Consider the following 26,217-nt stretch of genomic DNA (forward strand, 5'->3'; position numbering starts at 1 on the left):
GAAAGAAAGAAAGAAAGAAAGAAAGAAAGAAAGAAAGAAAGAAAGAAAGAAAGAAAGAAAGAAAGAAAGAAAGAAAGAAAGAAAACAGAGGTCATCTCCAGGGCCTAGAGCCTCAAGTCTGTCCATTTAAGGCCCATGAAACCAACCCAGGATGGATGGCAGGCAGGGACAGGTTGTAGAATGTAGGGACATAGCGGCTACATGGGGCTTTAGATCCCAGATCCTCTTGTACATCAAGGCCACAGGTGTCCTGGGAGGAAGGAACAGACCTGGAGCTCTGCTGTGTCCTCACTGTCACCTGAGTGTTGTGACTCTGATGCCAGCCTTTTCTGCAGCTCTAACATTGTGAGATGGCCCCAGCAACATTCGTGGGCAAAGGGATTTACCTTGACCTGTGTCTTACACGCCACCCTTCATACTAAGAGGTCTCAGTGCAGTGTTATGGTATTGGAGGCTGTGTCTGTCTTTCATCCTTTGTGATGTAGGGTGTTCAGCAGCGTCCTGACCTTTGATACTATATCATTCTTCCTTCCCATAGTGTGACAACAATCAAAGATATCACCAGATACTCCCTCTGAGGACTTGTTTTCCTACGCATTGTTACATTTTCCTCTCAGTCACCTGTCCCCGTGTGTGTGTGTGTGTGTGTGTGTGTGTGTGTGTGTGTGTTTGTGTTTGTGTTTGCATGCATATGTTGATTTGTATGAGGGACCATGGGTATTGTGTGGGAATGAGTGTACCTGTGTGTGCATGCACGAGGAGGTTAAAAGGTTTTTTGTTTTTTTCCTTTTTTTTTTTTTGGTCCTGGAGCTTGCTGAGTAAGCTAGTCTGGCTGGCCTGTAAATCCAAGAGATTGTGCCTGTACCTGCTTTCCCCAAGTGCTGGATTCTAAGTGCATACTACCACTGGGAACAAGATTAGTACTCGGGTCCTCATGCTTGCATAACAGATCTCGCCTTAATGAGCCCTCAAGGATCCCGCTGGTGTCTGAGCTTACCAGTCTTCGGTGGGATTTGATCCAGACCCGTTGCTTGGACTTGTATGCTCATCCACCAACCATTTTACCATCGGCTGGGATGGGAAAGGGCAAGGTTAAGATCGGATGCCTGTCAGCACTGGGGTGACAGAGGCAGGCAGATAGATCTCTGTGAGTTCAAAGTCAGCTAGAGCTATCCAGTGAGACCCTGTCTCAAAAAACAAAAACAAAAAAAGTGTAAGATAATTGGTCAGGGAAGAAGGATTCTTAACCACGGAGTCGTCTCTCCAGCCCCAGGGAAGAGGGATTGACAGTCTGGCCACTACTTAATCATCATCCAAACCCTAACGTGCAAAGCTTTGGTGCTGGTGGTGGAGTCCCTGACCATAAGCTGGTTGCTGACTCCTTGAGCCTGCGGAGCATTGGTTGGCAATGATTAACCCTGCTGAGCTGGTTGAGCTCTCTGCAGAAGACCTTTACCCTGGAGAATGGCAGCCCTGCCAGTGTGGGTGTTCCTTCCCATCTGTTCTTTCTTCATCCCCCTTTCATTACCAGGCCAGGAGCCGGCGGGGTGGAGAGTCGTTAGGAAACTCAGACAGCTGACTTCTCCCATTTTCCCTTGCCAGCATCAGTCAGCCATGGGACACCCCCACCCCCACCCCCCAGGAGACCCACCCTATATAGAGGATCCTGCGGGGATGAGTCTGTGGCGTGTGTGAGGGGTGCTATAGAGACACTCCCAAGTATACCCCACTGGTCCCCAGGGACCCTGCTGAGACCCCCTGTCTACTTCTGTGGACAAAGACCAGCAGCCACAGGGATAGCCTCAGCTAAACCTGGTGGGTGAGGAGTGGAGTGGGGTGGCAGAGCAAGGGTGTGGTCTGACTGCTTAGCAAGGTTTGGGGTACTACCAGCTCCCTTGAAGGTCAGTGGGCATCCATCCCCCTTTATGTGGAGGAGAAGCCCTGTGTGTGCGAGTGTGTGCCTACGTGTGTTCTATGTGTTTCTGCACTTGTCCATGTGCATTGTCCATATGCATAGATGCTCATTCATGCTCGTTGGTATACACGCACACACGCCTGTTAAAAGGATGTGCATATGAGTGTGCAGTGCGTCTGTTGGACACAAGCAAGGGTCAGCACACGCCCATGTCAGCTTTCTTTGCTCTGTCCCTCCATCTTGGTTAGGTGCCACCATCTCCAGCTGCTTGTTGTGTGGCCTAAAGCCATTCATGCGTGCACAATGCCCAGGCTTCGATGTCCTTGTGTGTGACGCGGAAGCTTCCAGACAGCTGCTGTGTACAGCGTTGAGGAGAACAGAAGATGAAGGTGCCCTGTACTTATGGCTGGGGGCTTGGAGAGGGTGGTGGATAACTGAGTGTGCCCTTGTCCCCTGCCGTATGGGAGGGCAGCAGGGAGTTAGTGGCTTCCCTCTGTTTTATTTATCTCTGCGTTGGGTTTGAGTCCATGACAGCACTGGATGGGACAGCCTTGAGGGTCTTATTGATTCAGTGAATGTCTACCTGGCCTCTGCCCACAGCAATGTCACATGACTGCCATTGCCAGGAGAGGAGCCATTCGTGCTTCCACAGCTCAGCCTATGAGTTAGCAAGGACTAGACTAGAGAGAGAGAGCTGTAGGCAGGGGCTGAGAAAACCCTGGTGTTTGCCCATATACTGTATTGACACGAAACAGGTGTCCAACATCTTTCCCTTGGGACAGCCCCCAGGGCTCTCTGAATTTGCCCAGAAGACAGAGAAAACCTGAACTTTATTTGCTTCCCCTCCCCCCAGCTCCATCAGTGACATCCAGAGGGTTCTGGGTAACCATGGGCAACAGAAAGCCAAGAACACTAGAGTGTTTGCTCCATGCCACACTTTTCTGATTAGTCACTCCTGACTAATTAGCCAGTGACAAATGGGACAGTAAAGCTCTGAAAATGCCCATCAGCCATTTAGAATCCTGGCCATATGGCAGATTGGACCTGGCTGGCTGGAAAGCAAAGAAATGAAGAACTTTGGTCCTGGGGATGAACATCCAGAAGTGCAAGTTGGGTGGGGCATGTTGTATAGCCGCTCCAGGTATACGCTGCTTTACCATCCTTCCCGTCCACAGTGTATGGAAATGATGTTATCTGTGGCTCAGGCAAAGTCCCTGTCTGTGGTGGAAGCCTACAGAAAATTCTGAGCATTGGTTGTCTTAAGGCTGATGTAATGAAATTCTCCCAAGCATATCCTCATAGAGCCCTGTATGGGATATGTCCAAAATGGGTCTCATAAGGTGAAGCAAGATGGAAGGGTGTCCCTGTACTGGCAGATACCAGCTGCAGGCAGTGCAGTTGTGTGGTAGAGGGCGGAGAGGTAAGATTGGGGTCCCTTCTCTACCAGCAGGGAAGGTCTCTGCTTCTTTAACCTGTATCTGTGACTTCACATCGCTCCTGGTTCTTCCTGTCTATCTTTCTCTCAGGGGCCCTGAGATCACCCTGATAATCAGACCTCTCCCTTCCTTACTACCTACAGAGGCCCCCTTGCCACATTAGACAGATTCTGGGCATTAGTGGAAGGACATTGTTGGAGGACAGGTGGTCTGCCCCATTCCGGAGACAAGCAAGCCATTCTCCCTCTCCTCACCACCCATCTCTGTTGCAGGTCAGGCTTGTGTCATGACTTACGCTAGAGCTAACAGAGACGGGCTTCTTACTGTGTACCCTCATCTGCCCAGAGCAGGAGATGAGACCTTGCAGAGGTGTAGCGGGCAGGCAGAGTGTTGGATGTGTTTCTTTGGGTGGCCCAGTCACTAGGAGGGGCAGGAAAGATCCTCTTTAGATGGTGACCCATTTGTTGCTGGCTGGGGAATGAAGAGGTGTTGCGCATGCAAGGTGGGCTGGAGAGTAGGAATCACCAGAGTCATTTGTTTGACTTCTAAGGGACCCAGGACCCTGAGCCTGGACCTCCATCGGTTTGTTAATGGAAGCTATTCTCTATCTTTTTTGATTATAGCCTTCTCACCCAACTCCCATTTTTTTGGGGTGGGGGGAAGATTGGGGTTTGGCGATCCCCGGGCACCAGTGTAGGTTAAGAATCAAGGAGATTCACTGGCCTTGGCCTGCAGTGATGTGGGAAACAGGCCTCTGGCCCCTGGGTAGCCACTTGCACTGAGGAAGGCCTGGATCAACATGCCTTCCTCCTGTTCAGCCAGAGAGGGCGATTGTTTTTAGACTTTTCTGATGAATACTATTCATTTCCTTACTGCCCCGGCTGGTGCCAGCCTCAAACAAGGCAGGAGACTGTGACGCACTGTGGCTCCCTCTGGCCCCAGTGGTGGGTGAGGTTGCTTGGGCTAGCAAGGAGACTTGTAACTACAACCTAGACAACAGAATTGGGCATCCACTCCAGCCTCAGACAGATCAACACACCATCTTTACTATCCTGTGCGGGCCTACAAGGTTTGCTCTACACCCCGCACGCCCTCACTCCTGGCCAAGAGCTGGAGGCAGCGTGGCCAAGATTCTTCTTTGGAGTGGAAAAAAAAAAAAAAAATCAAAGAATGAGGCATGAGCTTCTAATTAGCAAACAGATCACTGAAGGGAGGACCACCCTCAGCTTCGTGCGCTGGAGCAGTGGGGCTTCATGTGGCCCGTTTGTATCATGTGCCCACAGCTATCCAACACCCTTCTAGCCATCAGGACCAGTGTGCAAGCATCGTCAGTGGGCTGTGAGGAGAAATGTAATTTTCCACCCCAGTTCAGTCTCCAATAGGGAGGCCAGGTCACCCAGCACCGGCTATGCCGCAGCTCCTGTGCTCTCCGCTTAAGGCATTGATAATAACACTTGATGGCTAGATTATCTTAATTGTCCTCTTTGCTAAGGCAAATGAGAGCAGTGACCCTTGCATAAAATCAGCACCTAAAAAGTTTACATCAGGAGTTGGGAACGTGTTTGATGTGCCCAAGGACCAGAGATTGGTCCCCAGAATCCATGAGAAAAAGTTGAATGTGATGATGTATGATTGTCATCTCAATGCTGAGGAGACAGAGATGGCAGCAGCCTAGCTCAATTGAGATCAGACCAGTGAGAGACTCTGTCTCAGAAAAACAATGCGGATGGCTCCTGAGGAAAGACTAACATGCATGCACACACACACACGACCATGTAGACATTGTCTCTCTGTCTCTCTCTGTCTCTCTGTCTGTCTGTCTGTCTGTCTGTCTGTCTGTCTGTCTGTCTGTCTGTCTCTCTCTCTTTCTCTCACACACACACACACACACACACACACCCGACTGCCGTTGCCGGGAGAGGAGTCTATCAAGTGGAGTTCCCTTTGGGAGAATTTAGTTTTGTCTTTGAATAACAAGTACCAGTTGTGTGATTTAGCATGAGGGTAAATGCTCCCTCCAAAAGGCACTCCTGCAAGTTCTCTCTTGCATCCAGTTAGTCTGAACCTATTGAATGCAAAGGGGAAGCTAACATATTCGGTGAGGTGCTGTGATAAGTGTGTACAGTGAGTACTGCGATGTTCTCCACTGTTGTTTCCAGGGAAGACATCAATAATCAATTGCCGCTCTTTCCCATAGAGCCCAGATGCAACTGCAGAATCCTTCATAACACACCTCTTTAGGAAGGCATGTCAGAAGTTTGAAGACACCCAAAGGGATGGGTCTGTCTGATTGGACTTATTTTGATTTTCAGAAGTCTGCCTCTGGCCCAGGACTGTCACTTTGCTTCTCTTTTTCCTTAGTCATCTGATTCAGTAGATACTTTCTTTCTATGATTACATGTGAGCCTGAAGGCTGCTTCAGTTTTCCCTAGGCCTCAGATCCTATCTGTTGGGTGGAGATAAACCTGACTGTGTGGGCAAAGCTAATAATGGTGTCACCAACCCAGCTGGAACTGGGGGCATCATCAGGTCTGGTAGTTGCTATGACCAGCAGGCCCTGGTAGTGAAGTCATGCTGGCTGGAGCATGGGACAGTTGGTTCTTCTTTATCCCCCCATCAGGAAGCAGAGAGTGATGGGCATTCGTCCTAAGCTCACGTTCTCTGTTTGACTTAGCAAGACCCCAGCTCATGGACTCCATTTTCATTTAGGTTGGCTCTTCCCACCTCAGTGAACTTCATCTAGAAACTCACTCACAGACATGCCCAGAGGCTTGTTTTTGCAGTGATGCTAAATCTTGTCAAATTGACAGTCAAGAGAGACCATCGTAAGGGCAGACTCTCTGCATACCCCTGCATGGGGGTGGGTAGCCCTTCTTGTCCTGGCTCGTCACCTCTGCAATCAGTGCTCCCAGCTATGGACTGTGGCCCCTGACAAGATCTCTCATCTCAGGTCCATAGCATCTGATGAGAAGCCAGAGTTGGGTGAGGGGATGGGGGTGGGGGGTGGGGAGGGAAGCAGGCCCGTCCTCTTCCTCAGTCAGTGCAAAGCCATAAGAAGTGTTTCTGATGCTGTCCTGTTATAATGAACGACAGGGAACAGAACTGCGGACTAGATACGTGGAATCATGGGATGTACAGGATCCTCCTAACCCAGCTGAGGGGACTTCCTTCCTTCCTTCCTTCCTTCCTTCCTTCCTTCCTTCCTTCCTTCCTTCCTTCCTTCCTTCCTTCCTTCCTTCCTTCCTTCTTTATTTTGAGGGGGAGAGGGGATGGGGAGACAGAGATGGTGAGCTGCTACGTGGTACATAGCCCCAAAGAATTCCAGGCATAGAATTCCAGCCACGAGATACCCTGCAGGCTCAGGCCACCAGAATGGTTAAATAAGGGCCTGCTCTGTAGGCAGTAGATGGCTCAGGCGCCAAGCCAGAGGAAAAGTTGTCCGGTCTACCTTGGCTCATGGAAGGCTGGGCTGTCTCTTGGCAGATGGGTTTATAGCGTCTCCCGTGCTCTGTTCATGGGTTCTGTGCATGCCTAGTCTCCCGTTGAGGGCGCTCATGGTCATGACTTTAAAAGCGATCAGCAGTGATTGACTTAACTGAGTGACTTAAGTTCATCTCACTTGTGGAGAATTGATCCCGCAGGTGCTTTGCCATCTATCTGCCCAGAGCCCACAGCTTCCCAGTGACGTAACCACTCTTGATTCCAGCTGGGAGTCCGTGCCACAGTCTCTTTTGGACACATATTGGAAGTTTGCTGGAACCTTCCATGGATGAGTTAAATGCATCTAGTGATGGGGAGGAGCCATGAAGCCAGGCTGGAAATGTAAAATCTAGGAGGAGGTGGTTTGTGTTGTGGGTTCCCCTGGGGAGAGGGCCTTCCAGCCTTGTGGCTCTATGGCAGGGTTGTGGTTTGGAGATGAAAAGTCCCTTGAGGCACATAGTTGGAATGCTTGTTTTCTGGCTGGTGGCACTATTTTGAGAAGCTGTGGGACCCTTATGGTATGAGGCCTCACCAGTGCGAGTTGGTCACAGGGACAGGCCTTTGAAGTGGATGGCCTACCACTGGTCCTGGCCTCTTTCTTTCTCCCTTCCTGGTCTACAAGATTCTCAAATCTTCCATGCACAGTCTCTGCCATGTCTCAGCTACCACGATGGATCACATCTGTCTAAGCTTTAGGCTCAAAGTCTTCCCATCTGATATTTCTAGCAGGATACTCCGTGTCCCTATGGCCTGCCCGCCTCCATGCCAAAGTGAGCGCTCTCTCTCTCTCTCTCTCTCTCTCTCTCTCTCTCTCTCTCTCTCTCTCTCTCTCTCCCTCTCTTTCTCTCTCTCTCTCTCTCTCTCCTCTCTCTCTCTCTCTCTCTCTCTCACTTTCCTTTTTTCTGGTATATGTCCCTCTTTAAAAAGTCAATTTTGGAAACTGATCCTAAGGGGAAAAGTTGTTACAATATTTATAAGTGACATGTGACTCTCTAAATCAAGTATTTCAGAGAAACAATGTACACCTGAAATATTTTATTAAGCATGCAGTTTAATTTCTTAAAATGACATACATTTGAGTCATAAGAAGAAATAATGTTTAAGGTAAAAATTTTGTATTGGCTTCATAGATTTTGAAAAGGAGATTTTTTTCCAAGACAGATCCCAGAAAGTAAATAAATTTGTATTTTTAGTAGTCAAAGGCAACAGAAAACAAGGGCACAAAATTATTTTTGATGATCAAAATATCTTTAAAGACTGAGCATTAAAATATTTTTATTGGGTTATTATTGTAAGCTTGTTTTTCAGTAATACTCTCAGTGTGCATATAAATGGTGAACTAAGAGTTTTTAAGGTTGGGATAAGTATGAAATGATGGGTGGATGTGTTTATTAAAAGTCATTTTGTTAAAATTTCTTTTTCATAAGGTGAACTATTGGTAATGCAATCTCTGTGAAAGTATTGCTCAGAATCTGGGGCACCTTAGTTTGTTTGGGTATAAATTCTGGGACAGAAGACACACTGGCTTAAGAATTCTGCAGAGGCTAACTAGAATTTCAGTTACCGTGGATAGAATGAAATCTTGCAAATCCTTGGTCAAACTAAAATGTATCTTAAGTCATCCTGACTTCCTGAATACTCTCTCCCTCTTCTGTCCTCTGCCAGTAACCTCGAGTCCTCATGAGGATCACTGGAGCATTAGGGGAGGCATTAACCTGATGGCATCTGAAGCCTACAGGACGGTTTCCCTGATTTCCTATATCCCACCTAGCTGATATGCTACCAACACATTTGAAAAGTGCATTGATTTATGCTTTTCTTTGTTCTGTTACTATAAATACTTCATGAGATTGGCACCCAATGGGACGTGGTGTTTGGAGAACCCCAAATCTCTCTTCCTGAGCCATGGTCACTCATATATGGCTCTAGAGTAACCCATCTCTTCATTCTTTGAGATGGAAGTTGTGTTTTTACACTGACATCTGTGCATAATGGGGAAAGAGCTATGCTATTAAGTCTTTCTGAAAAGAAAGATGATGAATATCTTATATTTAAAGGGTGATTAAATTGTTAGAGATGCTTTTGTTAACATTCAGACATTTCTAAACTGCTTTTTGCTAGCAAAGTAAAAATATAAATTTTAAATATTTACTTTAGAAAGTAGAAGTACTTGGGCATGGTTTCTGGGATTTTGTTCCAATGTATTTCTATACTATAGTATATAATATACATTTATATATAGAATATACCTACATGTTTATATGGAAAAATATATCTACATGTATGTTTGACAATTTTTGATATGGGGCAGCTCTAACATTTGGATAATAAAACTGTCAACTGACATTAATTCAGCATTAGTAGACAACATGTTTTGTTATAAAGTTATAAAATTNCCCTCTCTCTCTCTCTCTCTCTCTCTTTGGTTTTTCGAGACAGGGTTTCTCTGTATAGCCCTGGCTGTCCTGGAACTCACTTTGTAGACCAGGGCCTCGAACTCAGAAATCCGCCTGCCTCTGCCTCCCGAGTGCTGGGATTAAAGGCATGCACCACCACTGCCCAGCTCGAAGTGAGCTCTCTTGTCCTGTCGAGCTCTCCCTGCACCTCAGCCGCCTCAGGTCTCCAAGTCAGTGGTGACACCTCCCTGTGGGACAAGCAAACGAGTCATTGGCAGCCAGGAGGCAAATGTGATATCCAGCGATCATAGAGTACATCAGTACAGCCTTTGTGTCTGTCACGGTACCTTCTCCCCTATCTATAGCCATCCCTAAAATACACAGAGAGACCTGCTCTAGAGGACTCCAGAAATTGGGCTGTTTCCCATGTGGCTGCTATCCTGTCGTGGATGTTAAAGGAGCTGTTCTGTCTCCTACATCACGGAGCGTCAGTCTCATACGCGCTGCAGTAGTTGCTGGTGCACTCGCAAATGCTTTGGCCCTTTGGAGGTTATGAATAGCACACACACATTGGGGGTGGGTAGTGCGGGGGTGACATGTTGTCTCCATTACCTGTCTTTGTGAGACTGCCTCTGTCTGCCATCCTTCTCAGCTGACCTCAGCTGCTCCATAGCTTTGCTGACACTTACTAGTGGCTTGGTGGCCACCCTCATGGTGTGCTGTGATACTTCATTGGGTTTTACACGGGCATTTACACCGTTTAAAAGAAAACACTGGTTTGTTGTGTGTTTTCCTCCTCACACGTATAGAAGAAAGCTTCCCGAAGGAGAATCCTCAATAGAGGCATGGACCTTCAGAATGCTGGCCAGGGTGTCCCTAAACTGGCAGGCTCCTGGAAGAAACGGATAGTGTGAGCAGATTCAGCCTAGCGGTCAGGAACTGAGGACCTCAGTGAGGTGGCTTGTCCTGGAATCAGGGCTCACAGAGGGTCTAGGAGGACTTGACAGCCTGTTGTACTAGAGTTCTCCCGCTTTTGTAGTCATTGGCAGCTTCTCTTCTTTTTCTTGAAGGGTTTCACTGTGCCAAAATCCAGAGAGCTTTTCATGGAGGTGTGTGTGGGTGTGGGTGGGTGGGTGGGGGGGCTCTGCTTGAGAACTGCCCTGCGAAATGGCCACAAGAGGCCCATGTGATGTAGGGGAGAGTCACCTAACCTAAAAAGGGCTCAGGAGTATGGAGTAGACAGGAGAGTTAGAGGCCTTGAGCCTCCACTAGACCCAGCTAACCATCTTCCCGGAGACATTTTGTAAGAAGCAGGGGCAACACAGTATCAAAGTTAAGTCTTTAACTACTTCTAAGGGTGCTGTGGCTCTGTGGCATTCAATTTGTTTCCACTGAGGCCCAGCCAAGAGCCTCTGCCACTAAATAGGAGTGCCCTGTTCCCTCTTGCCTGCCTTGCTGGTTCTTTTACTCTCTGTCTCTGTGAATTAGTCTGTTCCAGATATTCTGTGGCAAATGAAAGGCCACTTGTCCTTGGTGGTTGGTTGGTCTCACTAAGCACAAGGTCCATGGTGTCCAACCATGTCAGAGCACGCACGTGCCATGATTTTCCGTCTCGTGGCTCGGTACTATCCTATATTGTGTACGTGCCACGTGGCTGTGTCCATTTCACAGTCTGTGACATTTATATTGCTTCCACGTTTACCTTGTCATGTGGAATGTTACAGTGAACAGTAAATGTTTCCTGAGATCTGCCCTCCACTCTTGTCCCCGGCGCCTGGAAGCATGGTTAAGGATCACATGTAAGTCTTCCCCACACCTCTTGAAGCACCTCTACACTGGCCTAGGTAGCCACTTTGCCACCTTGGAGTCCCTTTGACTGCAGATGGAGACACCCCCTGTATCACCCTGCAGATGATGGGACAGCCAGGCCAGCTCCCACTGCTGTGAAGCCCCCATGTCCACGGGGCATGCATACGTGCCAGTCTCCTGGACTAAGTGATTGAAACACAGACCAGAGAACATAGGCTAGTGTCACAGAGTGGGGCTACCCATAGCTAGCAGTAGGCTGTGCCATGCTTGGGCATGGGCACCTCCAAAGTACCCTTGTTGTTACATCTTTGAAACCCACCACACCTCAGGACTGGCAGAAGGGGCTAATGGGGGGTTGTACACAGTAAGCTTGTCTGTTCCTGACTCTGTTGTTTTCTACTATTTGTTCCTTAAGGTCCTTTGGCCTTTTGAAATTGAGGCCTTATAAATGCAGACCCCTGAGCCCAGCAGAGAAGGAGGTCTGGTAAACAGAGAGTCAGTCTCCCCCCCCTTCTCTCTCTCTCTCTCTCTCTCTCTCTCTCTCTCTCTCTCTCTCTCNCTCTCTCTCTCTCTCTCTCTCTCTCTCTCTCTCTCTCTCTCTCTCTCTCTCTGTAAATGACAGGGAAACAGTCACCTGGCAACCTGCTGCCCAAGGGCCAGGGCTTCCTTCTTATGTACTGGACTTCTGGCTCTCTGGCATGCCTGGATAGAGGCTGCTGGATGGATCGATCACCTTCTGTGATAGAAGGCTGCGGATTTGCCCTCTGTGCATGCCATGTGAGGAAAGTCTCACTGATACCCAACTCTAGCCCCTCACTGGCTGGGTGAGCAGCTTCAGAGAGGATAGCAGGTCACCATTGTCATCGTCATTATCACCGTCATCATTACCATCAGCACTAGCCCCTTGGGTTCTCTAAGGGCTCTGAACCTGTGTACTGCGTAACGTTACTACTGGTTTTCAGCTCTACTGTGTCAGAGCCTGTGAACACAAAACACACGTCAGCAAGGCACACCGTTTCCATGACAACTATCTTTTGGAGCCGGCAGAGAAACAACATGGAAACAGACACCTTCCAGAGGTTCTGGTGTGGTCCGAACATGGCTGAACTCCTGCACGGACCGTGAAACCCAAGATGCACTGCCAGACATTGAAACTCTGGGAGTTTTTTACAGGCAGGGACTGACACCTCACCTCATCTATGTGCCTGCCTCTCCCTATTTTGTCCCTCTTTAGAGCTCTAGCTTCAGTAACCTCAGTGCCTACCTCACAGCTCAGAAGCAGTGTTGGGGCAGAAGCTGACCTGGACCAGCCACAACAAAATCCGTGTGTCTACCATGGTGATAGGCAGCCTTCAGCCAGTGGTGGTGTAGAGGGTGACCCACCCAGGCAGTAAGTCATTTATCTGACCCACCCAGAAAGAACCTGAGCTCCTGCTTCATCTACTCTTAGACCCCTCCCCTCCCCCATTCACCTTTTCCCATCTTACATCCTACCTGGAGCTACAGAGTGACCTCCTTCAGTACACACTGGCCCTCATCCATCTCCTTCCAGCTCTGTCAGGAAGTGGACACTCTCAGGTCACAAAGGGTAGCCATGTCACTTGTCCCACTGGTTTCAGGGCCAAGGCCAGAGAGCTCTCCCTGGCCTTGCACAACCAGCAGGGAAATGTTAGGAACTCAGGAGACCGGGGCAAATAGATGGCTCTTTGAGCTGTAGTGATCAGTGGAGGACCAGAGAGACCATGGTGTGACTTGTCATTTGTTTGCACAAGTTAGTCCTCTGCCACCCTGTCTCGGACCATCCGGGGACAGACAAAGGCGCTTCTGAGCAGAGGCTGTCCTTGCCTTGAGGAGGAGGGCGCGCGGGGGTGGCTGGATGCACTGTCTTCCAGATAAAATTATGTGCTTGGGGTTGGTCGGACTTAAGCCTCTTTCATGCACCTCTGTTTGCCCAGTCAGCCGGCCCTGTACCTTGTCTCCAGTCTCCTGGGACAGGTTGGGGCCTTGCTGCTCTTCCAAGGCGGTGATGGCATAGGTCTTCCCTCACACCAGCTCTTCTGTCTCTTCCCGTTCACAGTGTTCACTCCCATGAGGCTTGGGCCGTGCACACATTCATTCGGTACCTTGGCCTTGCTGTGTGCTCTGGGCATGTCACTCTCTGTTTCCTCGTTCCAATGTCTGCTTCTTAGGTCAAAGCAAGGGTCTACTACGGTCCTTCCAGTACAACCCTTCACTCTTGCTGGTTATCTTCCCTAGATGTTTTGGTCCGTCATAAGACATAAGTAAGCATGTTTGGAGTAGCCCCAAATCAGAAAGAATGCATAGGGCTATCCTCAGGAGAGCCCAGGAACAAATTAAGAGTCACTAAAGTACTCTAGGGTCATGAACAGCAAGCATCATTCTGAGCCTGGTACACACAGCATTTTCCAGTGAAGTTCGACCAAAGGCGTTGTTAGCTCATCCTGTGAACTTCAAGATCAGGCAAAGCTACTTTCAGTGGTCGCTCTCAGGGGAGAGACACCAGGCTAGGGAGCCTTCTGGAGTGCTGGCTGGTGTCACACATATGCACACATGGGGGTGTCACAGATGACCCTGAAGCCTTGCGTCTCAGAGACAGGACTCCTCCCACTGTAACCATCCTTGTCTGTTCACAGGGTCCTTGGAGGCGGGCATCTAGCTGGGGGTGAGGGTGAGGTCTGAAGTGAAATTCCAGGCCTAACTTGTCTGGGGAGGCCGTGCCTTGGAAGCGCGTGGTCACTGGGCTTCAGCTCCATTGCTGTGACCCCCGGAGGGCCATGCGTGTTTAAGAAGTACCCGTGCCATGGACACAACCCGTGTCTTGCTAGGTAGAATGTAGTGTATATGTGGATGGTACAACCGGGCCCTAGACCTGAGAGTCAGGCAAGGTTGTGTGTCAGGGTAAGAGAGTGGCAATTCTGTTGTGCCTCCCTCATTGGGCAACTTTGGACAGGGTAGCATGCGGGCCTCAGTTTCCACTCCCAGGAGGGATACGTGTGTACGTACAAGCCAGATGAAGTGTAGCCTTTCGACTCTCCCTACTAAACTCCTAGCTCCCGGATTGTGCTCCCCCCACCCCCCAAGCCTCTCCTTGGCCTCCCAGTGCCTGGCCATTCTCCTCTTGTTTACATGGGACCAACAACCTTCTAAATATTCTCATGGGCAGGACAGAGACCAGAATATGTTTCTGTATTCAACCCAGGGATACTGGGAGCTGTCCTTGGAGCAATTATGATTTACTCAGCACTAGATGGCTTTTAAAACTGGGAGTTACAAAGAGGCCCGTTTTGCAGATAGGAAGACTGAAGTCCATCAGAGAGGCCCGGCCCCTTCTGACAGCCGAGTCCCTGCAGAGTCTGGAAAGTTCTCGGCAACTGCAGAGATCGTGAGGTGGGAGGGCGTTCTACTTCACCACGGCTCTGCCCATGGGTTCCCTGCTGTGGTCAGAGTGTGTGACTTTTCCCACACTCCTGACTCCTTCTTCCCCAATGCCTCTAGCTGCATGCCTGCCCTCTGCAGGGACACTGGGAGCCACCTTGATTCCCCCACCCCGAGCAAGGGGATCTTCAGCACGGGCCCTGCCATCCACTCGTGGCCAGTGTCCTATCGCCATATGGCAAGGGCCGAGGGCAAGGGCACCATGCCTCAGCAGTGAGTCACTCTCTCTGTGTGCCAGGCAGAAGCCCCAGGGGAGGGGGTGATCCCACCAAGTGAAGGCCCAGAGGGAGGCACGGCCCTTGGCTGGCCGGGGAAGGGGGGGGAGAGCGGAAACTTTTACATTCGTTCCTGGCTTTCCAGCAAGTTCGTGGTGATCAGCTCCCAGATCAACAACAACCCAAACCGAGGTTCTCTCTGTGTGAGGAGACAGAAGCCACAAGTAAGGCAGGGCTGGATTTGGCTACATTAACAAAGCAACCTTTGAGCATAGGAAAATGGACAAACAACCTGGCCTTTCCACCAGTTAGACTGGAAGGCCCATGATGCTACCAGCGAGATTCAGTGTAGCTGTCAAGGGATGGGTTAAGTGGCCTTCATATGGAAAGAGCAAGGGAGAGTCAATAAGAAGCTGTGACCACCTCAGGGAGAAACACACACACAGCAGGAAGACAAGGGTCTACAGGCCTTGGCAGTGTGAAAGAACCATTCTGTTTCTCAATGGCAGTGACACAGGTGAAGCAAACAGGAGGTACAGCTCTCTGAGAAAACTAGCAGAGACTCAGTGTGACAGCCAGGTAGGGGTTCCCACAATAATACTTTAGACGCCCCCTCCCCCCCCCCCACTCATCTCCTGTTGCAGTTTTCATTTGTTGCTTTGGCAAAACCAAGAAGCAACATAGGGAAGCACGGCTTGGGGCTTACAATTCTAGTCACAGCCCATCCTTAGGGAGAGTGAAGATAGGAACACAAGCTGCTGGTCACGTCAGCAGAACAAAGAGAACAGAAAGAAATGATAAACTCACATTGCCTGTTTGCCAGCTTTCATAGGGCTGTCTCGTGTCTCATATAGCGCAGACACCCCCCCCCCCTAGGGAATGGTCCCGCCCACAGTGGGCTGGGTCTTTCTACACCAATAATTACCATAAACCTCCACCTACACTAACCTGATCCAGGTGGTCCTCAGTGGAGGCTCTCATCTCTGGTGGTTTTAGACTGTAGCCAATTGATGTCCTCACACCCTCTGGGTCCCGCCTCTTTTTATTGTTCCTTCCCCCCCCACCCCCCCCNCCCCACCCCGACTGGAGCAGCACTGCCCTTGAGCACCTGCTGTGTCCTGGGCTTCTGTAATACCTTCTCCTCCATGGTGCCCTATTGCACCACTTTGCAGATGAGAAAACGGAGGCTCAGAGTGGTCCAGTGACTTGAGTGATGCCTGCTATGGATGGTAGAGTTGTAGTCTATACCAGGGCCTGTGCTCAGTCTCTGAATGTAAGGTCGGCTGAGAGGGGTCAAATGGTCTGTGAGAGCTTTGTGCACACTGTAGCCATATCCCCCTTCCTGGCAGACATCACCACGGTCAATGAACTTAGTCTCATGAGGGATTTTTGTTGTCTGTAATGTGGGAACATGAGGAGTGTGTGTGTGTGTGTGTGTGTGTGTGTGTGTGTGTGCGCGCATCCATCCACAGTAGATGCAGAGTCCCTTCCTCTCCTCCTGACTCATTCAGGGCCTCTGAATTTAGAGTTTTCAGTGCACCAGCTTGTCCCCGGCATCTTCTGTCCTTGCTATCACACACTCCTGTAGGGGGACTCAGCTAGTCCCCTGTTAGTTCCATTTTTATACCAAGGTTCCCCGGTCCCCTTCATCTGGTTCCAGATTTCCACTTGGGTGGCTGCTTGGCTCAGTGAGGCCATGCTTGATAACCTGGGGTGTGACAAGCTGTGTGTATGTTGGTGGACCCACACTGTCAGCGTGGAGAAAATGACCTGGCACTTAAAGTGAACTGAAGGTGGGGTCACTGTTGTGATGGTGGAAGGGTCCTGGGTTGAACCTGACTTAGGCCACCTCATGTTGGGTCACCATGGGCACAGTGTGGACCCTGTAGAGTCTGTCCTCATTTGTGCCCTGTGCTGTCCATGGCCTCCTTAAAGACATGGCGGTTGTCTTTGAAGAGCCCTAGGCTGCATTGGCTTTTAGGGTTCTCTGTGATTCAGCCACATTTCCCTAAATAACCGGGGCTAGTGGCCACCACAACTGGGACACATGGATTCTGTGTTGATCTAGACCTTCAGGCTCCACTGGGCCCTGGAAGGCAGAAGGGAGTGCCGGCTTCATACAAACAGTGTCCTGTCCAATGGTCTTCTCAGAAGCACAGCTGGGCAGAGCCACCCTCCTTACCTCCAGACCCCTTCCCACCATCACGCCTCCTCGTTATCTCTCTGTCCCGCCAAGGCTACCAACCAGCAAGCAGAAATCTGCTTCTTTACACCTTGTCCGTCAGGTGCCAAGAGCCCTTCAGGATGACCCATGATTCAGTGTCCCCAAGCAAAGGAGCAGACGGATTTGTGTCACCTGGACCCTTGTAGGGAGCCTGTCCACACAGCCTTGGAACCTGTTTGGTAAACAGGCGTAGTACTGGCCATTTCTAACTCCAGGCTCCGTGAGGCTTGCCTTCCAAGGATATAGGAGGAAGGGAGAGGGGAGGAGGAATTTCACAGTCAAATTCCTGCTGGGCATGACCTTAGCCAGGCCAGGAGCTTGTGTCCTTGAGAGAATGTAGTAACATACACCTGCCCCATATTCCATTTGCCCCATGCCTGGCTTAGCCCACCCAGCGGGGGGGGGTATGGGGGGCGTGGCTTGTCTGTGTGTCCTCTGTTCAGAGACCTAGCCAACTGGGTCTTGGCATCCTGGACTCTCAAGCCAGGAGTTTCTGCATTCATGGTAAGGCATCCCCAGCCTCTAATTCTGGCAAGGTGTGGATCTGTGTGTAACTAATCCTTTAGGTTTGCTGGGCCCGGGTCCAGTTCCCACGGTTCCCACCCCGCTACCCTGGCTTTCGGTCTTCCTCTGGGAAGAGTAGCGCTCCTGGGTCTCTGTGCAGTCAGTCACACAGCATTTTTGACGGTCTAGCCTCCTCCCAGTGACTTTGAGGTTCATTCTACCTAGCCTTGCGCAGACTCCCTTTCTCTATCTGGTTTCTCTGACAACACCGTTTGGGGCTTGCCTGGAGTAACACGATCTCCATGTTGTGTAGGAACGGAGTCTACCTCAGAAAAAGCTCCTCTTCCCAGCGAGTCTCCCGAGCTGGTCGTATGTGCTACTTACTGTCTCAAAATCTCTACCCGCTGGCTTCTAGCTTCAGATAACACAAAGCAAATGGAAGCCAGTGGTCCTTGAACACAGGGCGCATCCATTGTCTCTCTTCTTTGTCAACATTCCTGGGAAGTAGGCCTTCTCTTACTGGAGCTGAGCCTGGGTGTCCCCTGGCTCAGGGTGCTGCCACCTGCCCAGACCAAGCAGAATTTGCCCCTCATGAATCTTATTCCTGTTCTGATCACTGCTTGCCTCATGGCTCTCAGGATCCAGAGTTAGCGGAGGCCAAGGTCCCTGACCATGGCTGTGAAATGGGCAGAGATTCTCACAGAGGGTAAGTAACAACAACCCTTGTATAAAGGGAGCAGCCAGCCCGACTCACTGGGACTTCCCTGCGTTACTGTGCAGAGCCCTGCTTTGGGAAGCCCCTCAGTCCCACAAGCATTGACGTGCCGGTCTCCGATCGTGTCCAATTTCTCTGAGTGCCAAGTGGGAGGGAAATGTAAACACACAACATAGAATTCAGTGGCCTCTGGCCCTCGCTATCAAAGCTATAATTGGTGGAGCAAAAAGCACATGTAAAAAGTACTGAAGTTGGAACTGCTGGCTGACCTCTGAAATGAAGTCACAGGGTTAGCAGGAGACTTTGAGATATCGTCAGGGTCTCTCCTGTGGCCCAGGCTGGCCTTCAACTTGCTCTATAGCCAGGGCTGGCCTTGAACTCCTGATCTTCCTGAGTGCTAAGATTACAGGCATGCTCCAGTCCTCCAGAGGTGGAGAGGAAGTGGTCCTTCCTTCAGTTGGGGTCAGATCGAGGGCATCTGGTCTCCGCATTTCATCCTTGGAAACAGGGCGTGGTTTGTAGTTTTGAAAGCCAGTGCAAAGCTACCTGTTAATAATTTTTATAGAAAACAGTTGTGTGGATTGGTTGGGGGTGGGGTGGGCCAGGTGATGGGTGGGTGTGGCAGTGCCCACCCACTGTGGACTAGGCTGAAGGTAGAGAGAGAGAGAGGCAGACCCACAGCCTGTATCAGTGGGAGGTCTTGTTTCTCTTTGGGACCAATCTTGTGGGGGCGGGACAGAGGGGAGGAGCTAGAGGGGAGAAGTTGGAAATTCACCAGGCTGATTGGACGGTAAATTCCAGTACTTCTTTGGCAAGCAGGCCCGTGCAGACCTCAAGACAGCCCACCTGCTTCCTCAGAAGTTCCACTCTGGGAATAACTCAGTACTCTTGCTAGGAACAGAGTGGACACACTCCTTCAGAGAGGCCTCTGGCAGGCAGAAAGATCCGGAAAGAAAGGCAGAAAGTTCAGGTGACTCAGTGCTCAGTCCCTTGTCCCTCAGGCAAGTGGCAGTGACTCCAGCTTCCCTGACTCCAGTCTCCTGCTTTGTAAGATGTGTGTTGTTATCCCTGGTGGCTGTGGCAGGGAAGTCGGTTGATGTCATCCATGTAGCATCTGGCCTGGGATTCAGGTTGAGCGCCGCCTCAGTCAGCAGGACCTCTGGCTTTTGATGCGCCTCTTCCCTTCCTGTTCTCTGTCTGTTTCCTCGGGTGCAGTGTGGTAACCCCAAACCCTGGGCTTGGCCTGAGACAGTGACCCAGGCTGCTGAGGGTGGCCTTTAAGTTAAAGTCAGCTAAACCGAGGGGTTCCACTCTGCCGGTCACAAAAGGGCCACATTCTAAGTGCTCAGACGTCGACGGGGAGTTGGCGGGTACTCGCCTGGCGAGCATGAGTCGCTGGGTTCCATTCCAGCACTGCGTATACGTGGCGGTGCATGCCCGCAAAGCTTAGCACTGGAGACAGGGAGACAGGCGGTCAGGTATGAGGGTTCATGGTCATCTTTGACTACATAGTGAGTTACACATATAAGACTTTCCCACTGTTCTAGAAAGTTCCTGGGCAGCGCTGATTTGTAGATCCCACCCTGCTCCAGCACCAGTCAAGAGCACCGACCTTTACAATCTCTTGGTGGCTGTGTATTCTGTGTTATCAGGTCTGCTGGTGACTGTGTGCTTCCCCCCCCCCCCAAGTCCAGACTGCCAGCCTGTCCTGGGACTGCCCTGGCTTGGCACCACGACAGCCTTCACAGTCCCAGGAGTCCCGCTAGCTGGCAGGAGGATGTGGCAGGGATTCCAGGCCTGGCACCTGGCATGTCACTAAGCAAGACCGGCAAAGCCTGAGATTGTTCCGGCCCCGCCCTGACAGCTCAGGATGTCGGCTAGTACTTCAGAGAAAGGCAGCGGCTTAGCAGGAACTAGGAAGCTGGAAAATTCTAGTTGTTCATCAGGTGAAAGAGGAGGAGAGATGGTGGAGGCATGGTATTGATGTTGGCTGAGGTCCCCCCTCTGGCTGTACCTGCCCGTCTCTTATATGCCTGATGCTGTACTATAGGGACACGGTAGCTCTAAGTCAGGTCCTGTCCCTGCTCTTTGGGGCTAGAGCAGCAGGACAGATAGATGCACAAAGAGACCATGGTCTAGCTGGTGACACTGAGTGCTAGGACCAGCACATTGACCTACAAGAGAGGGACCATGTCATCCCTTTAGGGACCTACACAGTAGTGTATGTGAAAGTGGTTGCTGGCACCAGCCGCAGGGCATCATCGTATAATGGGGTCCTGCTCATTCCTGTTTCTTTGAGAAGGGCACCGTTTGTTGCCTTTTGATAGAGATGGTAGGAATGAAGGCCTGCTGCTTCTGGAATGTTCTCAGAGTTAGCACCTGATTGATAGCTAAGATTAGCTGAGCACTTAACTCTGAGTTGGACACATTCCTGACGCTCCCCCACCCCCACCCCTCATTGCGCCTTCCCCACCACGATGCCCCTCCCCCCTGTTCTTCAGAAGAGGGAAACTGAGGCAAGCCATCAGGCTGGTATCACACAGCAGCAGCCTGGGATGCTGAGGGCTCCCTGGAAGTTCTGCCAGGCCCATAGCATTGTGAAGGGGTAGGACTGAGTGACCTTCAGCAAAACTTCCTCAAGCCACATGTCACCATCCCTGAGCACTGTGCAGGTACAGGTTCTACACCAGGGATAGTAACACATTCAGAGGAGAGAGATCGGGGGCCCCAGAGAAGCACATGGGTCTCTAGGGCGGTGATGTCAACCCCGGAGGGATGGTTCCCCCGAGACTGACTTCATCAGAGCCACAGTAAACAGGTGAAACCCTTGGGGCTGCAGCCAGGGTCAGCTGTTCATCCTGCCTCGCTGTCTTACACAGGGTCCCATGGATGTGCTTTCTACCTGACATGCCGGGTCAGGCCACCGACACTCGTGTCATATGCTGAGCAGGGTCAGGTTTAGGGTCGAATTGTCTACGATTGTCCTATCCAGAGTATGAGCTTCAGGTCTGATGGGGCTCTGGGGCTGGGGCAATGCTGGTCTTCTAGAGTAGATGGGAGGGGGGGTTCCTACCCACGGCTGTTGCTCCACATATTATTCTTAGGTAGGTGGTACAGGCTGGACAGCTGCTAAGTTGACAAAGGAGGCGTTCTTCAGTAAGCCAATTCGCTGTGGTGCTATGCGGAGTGCCAGCCATGTCGCAAGCATCTCCTCTGACCTATGGTGGTGTCACAGGTTCAGATCCGCCGTCAGCTGAGGCTGCTGGGAAGACACTTGCTTTCAAGGGAAGTTGAGCTGCGCCTTCAGACTGGCGAAGCACACTGAAATGTCCAGGACGTAGTTGCTCACCACCGTAAGTGGCCAAGGGCACGCAGCTGGGGAGAGACTACGCCAGGAGGATTTGAACGTGTGCCTGTGTGTATGTGTGCCTGTGTGTATGTGTGCCTGTGTGTATGTGTGCTCAGTACAGTGAGTTCTGCCTCCTCCCTTCTCCTTAGACAGATATTTTTCCCCATCTACCAGATGAGCGTTCCGATGAGAACTGGAGCAAGATGTGATCCCTGTACCCTGCAGGTGGAGGCAGGAGGCTCAGGAGTTCAAAGTTACCCTCCCCTACACAGTCTCAGGCCTTCTTTGGCTACATGAGACCTTGCCCCAAGAAGCAAACAAATGATTCGGGTTACCGTGCAGGAAATGAAGGTGGTATTGCTGCTCCTGTGGGAAGGTCTCTGGGTGGTGGGTGTCACCTGTCACCAACTGTGAAGGTAGGGGTGGTAGGGTCAGTGCCCGGCCTCTGGGTTCTGCCCTTTTTAAGTGGCTTTGTGGGCGCACACACCGCCATTTGTAAGTGGCTTTTAGGAGTCTGTGTCTGTCCCTTTGATATCTCTGGGAGACCCTGATGGGGGAAACCGAGGCGCCGAAGGGGAGAACCACCTCACATCAAACTGCCCATAGTTGAGACTGGACCCCAGGAAATCTAGTCCCCAGAGCCCTTCCATTCCTGCCCTTTGCTTTTCTCCACAGGACTCCCCCCTTCCACATTTGTGCCCCAGCCACATCCCTAAATCTGTCTCCTAATTGTAATTTCTCCCAGGGTGTTTGCTTGCGGCTGGCCAGGTTCTCCCCACAAAAGCCAGACCAAACCAGCAGAGTGAGGGTGGTCCTTGTAAAAGCCTCTAAGTCAGTCAGGCTGCAGGAGTGGGCACCGGGAAGCCTCCTCCACATGCAGAGCCTGCCCGACCAGCACCTGTCACCTGCTTCCCGAGTCACAGCTGCACCCTGGGGCCTTGTTTATGAACAGAAACCCTCCAAGGCTACGACTTTCTAGCAAGCTTACTCCTGGACATGGCTCAGGGCTGCTCAAGTGTCCCCAAGAGGAATCCTGTCCCATGCACTGTGGCCCCCATGGGGCTCCCTTCTCCCAGGCTGAGCAATGCCCTACGTGGTTTGAGTGCCCCCCAGACAGTAGAGCAAGGACAGGTATGGATCTCGAATGCTGTCCTCGGGACTAGAGTGCTTGACAGCTGGAAGATGACCCAATGAAAAACTCACAGCGGCAGCGTGTGCTGGGGAAGGCTGCTCGCCACTGCTAGAGAGCTCCTGACGGTGGCAGTGTGCAGCAAGTCGTGCTCCCTCCAGTGACAGCTAAGAAAGAGCCAAGGCTCCTCTCCCCTCATCTGCTTAGTGGTCAGAAGGTTGGAACTGATCTGAACATTTCTAATGGGCTCTGCTCCTAGGAGGGGGAGGGTAAGGGCTGGCTGTCATCACCTCTGTCCTTGGCAGTGAAGGAGGGGCTTGTTCCTAATTCGGTGTTCTTTTTGTCTTCACATTGATGGTGACAGCCTTGGGAAATCCTCAGGCCTATGTGATTGTCCCCTAATCCCTCAGGTTGGGTCCTGGGCTGTTTCTCCGGCTATGGACCCTATGGAGCGAAAAGCAAGTCCCGTTCTGACATTCTTACTCAGTTTTGGATTGCTCAGCCACCAGTGTGTTCTTGTGGCTCCCTGAGCGGCATCTGAGTTCCCCGTCAGCATCCAGTTTGCTTTCCAAAACTAAATCATGGGCTGAGGGATTCAACTCCATTGGTAAAGTGTCTACTGCACTAATGGGAAGATCCAAGTTTGATCCCAGTCAAGTGACCATAATCTTGGGGACCAGCAGGAAGGACCCTGGCACTGGGGCATCGGATTCATGGGGGACATTGAACGAGTAGCCAGCCAAATGATGTAGCAGTGAAGGGGGTTAGGTAAATGCCAGGGAGACGACATACGTGTGTGTATGTGTGTGTGTGTGTGTGTGTGTGTGTGTTTATGTGTGTAGTAGGGTGGGATTTGGGGTTCAGCTCATGTATTGGAGGTAGGGAGCTCTTTCTTGTGTATGGATGTGTCCCTGGTGCCTGGGTCACACCAGCTGTGCCCCACAGGAAGTACTCAATAAATATTTTGCAATCTAGCCAGCTGCACACGAAGAGAGGGAAGCGAGCTCTTAAGTCAGCAAGTGGGTTACTGATGTCAAGCCAAGTGTGGGGCAGCCTTCCCATAGCCACCCTTCTCTGTCACAGAGAGGGCTCTGGCTAGAGAGGTCACAGAGTTTCCTGTGGGTAACAGTAGAACTAGAGTCACAGGGGGCTAATGACAGATCCACCTGATGCGATGACACAGGCCTCCCAGAACCCATGTCTTTAAAATCCATTTCGTGTCACCCTTTGGAGAGACTCCTAGAGCCATCCGTCTCACGGCTCGCAGGAAGCGGTCTCTGAAGATGCTTCCTGAGAGACCTTAGTTTCTCTCTTCTGTCACTGAAGAGGCACTGGCAGCCGTGCGCAGAGCCTGCTGGGTCTGGACCCCACACCTGTTGTCTTCTGCGATCTTCAAAGTTCAAGTTTCAGAAGGGAGGTTTTATAGGGGTGGATAAAGGAAGTTACGAGGCGTAGGATGCAGGAGAGATGGTTGGATTTAAAGCCCTGGTGTCCTGGAATTCTCTGTGTTCATTTTGGTCTGTTGGGATCTGTGAGTTACCAACCAACCATTAGCAAGATGTGCAGGGTGGGTCATGTGAGATAGCCTGTGTGACTGACCGACTGCCTGGTGTTTTGTCTTTTTTGGTATCTTCCATTAGACTGAATAATACTAGTTACTTGGTCTTGATTCCTGATGATTGGGGCTGGGTAGAGGGGTTTTGTATATGAAGAGGAAACCCTGTGACTTGTTGTAGGGGCTGCACACACTGCCGTGGTTCTGATTGGTACCTTCTTGTGTCCTTTCAACCACTGGGTAGCTTTCAAGTGTGTTAGACTATGTTTCTATGGCTAGAAACCATGCAGGTAAATGGAGGAATATGACTGATCTGAGTCTTGGTCACATAGCTGCTCCCTCTCAGTGGCTGGCCCTGGGTCCCCTGAGCCGTCACCTTCAAAATCCTTTTCCTTTCAAGCTGCGACCGGTCCTTCTAGGTTTCATTGGTCACTTGATATGGAACACTGTTCTTATCCCCATTTCGCCAGTGACAACATTCAGAGTCCAGAAGTCAGGGAGAGCCATTAAAAGGTACTGAAGATCTAAGCAGTGTGTACCCACATTCTAAAATGTTTCTCAAGCCCGCCCCCAACCCCCGACTTCTTAACATGCCCCCACAGACTTCCACGAGCCTTACCGTGTGTTTTCTTGGAGATAATCCCAGGGTCGGTGCAGGAGCACCTAACAGTGTGTACATGGGCTCAGTTCCCTCGGCACCCATTGTCACCCATCCTGGAAGCCCTGGCTTAAAGCCGACAGCTCGAGGAAAGACCCGCCAGGGACTTCCCGTCCATGGAAACACACACGGGCTCCTGAATCCAGCTCGGCCTTGCCAAGAACTGTATTGAGTTTATTTGTCTAAGAGTCTGCCCTGCTGGCCTTGGCTTCCGGAGAACCCAGCTTTTGTAGAGCGAAGGTCCTGTGAGACAGAAGGCCACCAGGGTCAGACAGAGAGGGAGGCCCTTGAGACATGAGAAGGGACTGGTGGTGCTGGTGTGCTGTGAGAGCTGACAAACCCCCAGGGCTGCTGTCCAGGTGTCATGTAGCCTAGGCGGACCTCGAACTTCTGATTCTCTTGTCTCCTCCTGAGAGCTACATTACAACCATGCACAGTGTACCGTGTGCAGTTTATGTGGTTTTTGAGCACACAGCCCAGGGCTCCGTGCATACTAGGGGAGCATTCTACTCACTGAGCCACATCCTCAGCCCTGTGTCTTTTTCTTTCAACCAAGAAAAGCCCACAAACCCACCTTCTGGATGCCTTTCCTCTCTCAACCCGTTTCTTCCTGATAGGATTAAATCTTAGGATTCTTTGTGGTGGACACAGGAGATGGCAAGCTGCTCTCAGCGGTCAAAGGTTTCTCTTCACCATCTTTACCTTCCTGTCACCTCAAGGTTCCGGAGGTAGGAGGATCAGAAGTTGTTCAAGGTCTTCCTTGACTACATAGTGAGTTCAAGACTAGGCTAGGCTACTTGAGACTGTCTTTGTTTGGTTTTGGTTTTGGTTTTGGTTTTTCTCAAGACAGGGTTTCTCTTTGTGGCCCTGGCTGTCCTGGAACTCTCTCTGTAGACCAGGCTGGCCTCGAACTTCAGAGATCCACCTGCCTCCCTCACCTTAACAAAAGCTGAATGAATTCTTGCTTTAAGTGGTTTGTGAAGTTCTATTTGGTTTCAGCCCATGCATGGGGCAGTCTTGTCCTAGGTTGGTAGCTGGCAGAACGTGCATCAGAACTAACTAGCTGTTAGCTCTCTTGTTACTGTGATAAAACACCATGACCCAGAAACACACTTGGGGACGAAAGGGCTTATTTCTGCTTACAACTCTCAGACCGTACGTACTCTGTCACCAAAGGAAGTCAGGGCAGGAACTTAAAGCAGGAACCTAGAGTCAGAAGGCCATGGGGGGCTGCTGCTTACTGTCTGGCTCCCCATGGCTTGCTCAGCCTGCTTTCTTACATACCCCAGGACCACCTGCTCAGGGGATGGCACCACCTATGATAACGCTAGGCCCTCCTTCACCAATCTCCAATCAAATAAGATGCTCTGTAGACT

At 50.9% G+C, this 26,217-nt stretch overlaps 1 protein-coding gene across 2 annotated transcripts in view; it reads left to right on the plus strand.

The window, feature by feature from the left end:
- Cmip (c-Maf inducing protein) overlaps positions 1-26,217 on the plus strand; it is a 209,822-nt gene that overhangs the window by 92,846 nt on the left and 90,759 nt on the right. Inside the window, exon 1 of one of the 2 annotated variants that reach the window (XM_029532451.1) lies at positions 2,042-2,304. The exons of the other annotated variant lie outside the window; for it this stretch is intronic. Coding sequence (XP_029388311.1) covers positions 2,299-2,304 — 6 coding nt within the window. The 5' untranslated portion in view covers positions 2,042-2,298. Of the gene's footprint in view, positions 1-2,041; positions 2,305-26,217 lie in introns of those variants that run through there. 2 annotated transcript variants of the gene reach the window in all.

The sequence above is a fragment of the Mus pahari genome, chromosome 20 (genome assembly GCF_900095145.1).
Source record: "Mus pahari chromosome 20, PAHARI_EIJ_v1.1, whole genome shotgun sequence".
In the NCBI taxonomy this organism is placed as follows: Eukaryota; Metazoa; Chordata; class Mammalia; order Rodentia; family Muridae; genus Mus; species Mus pahari.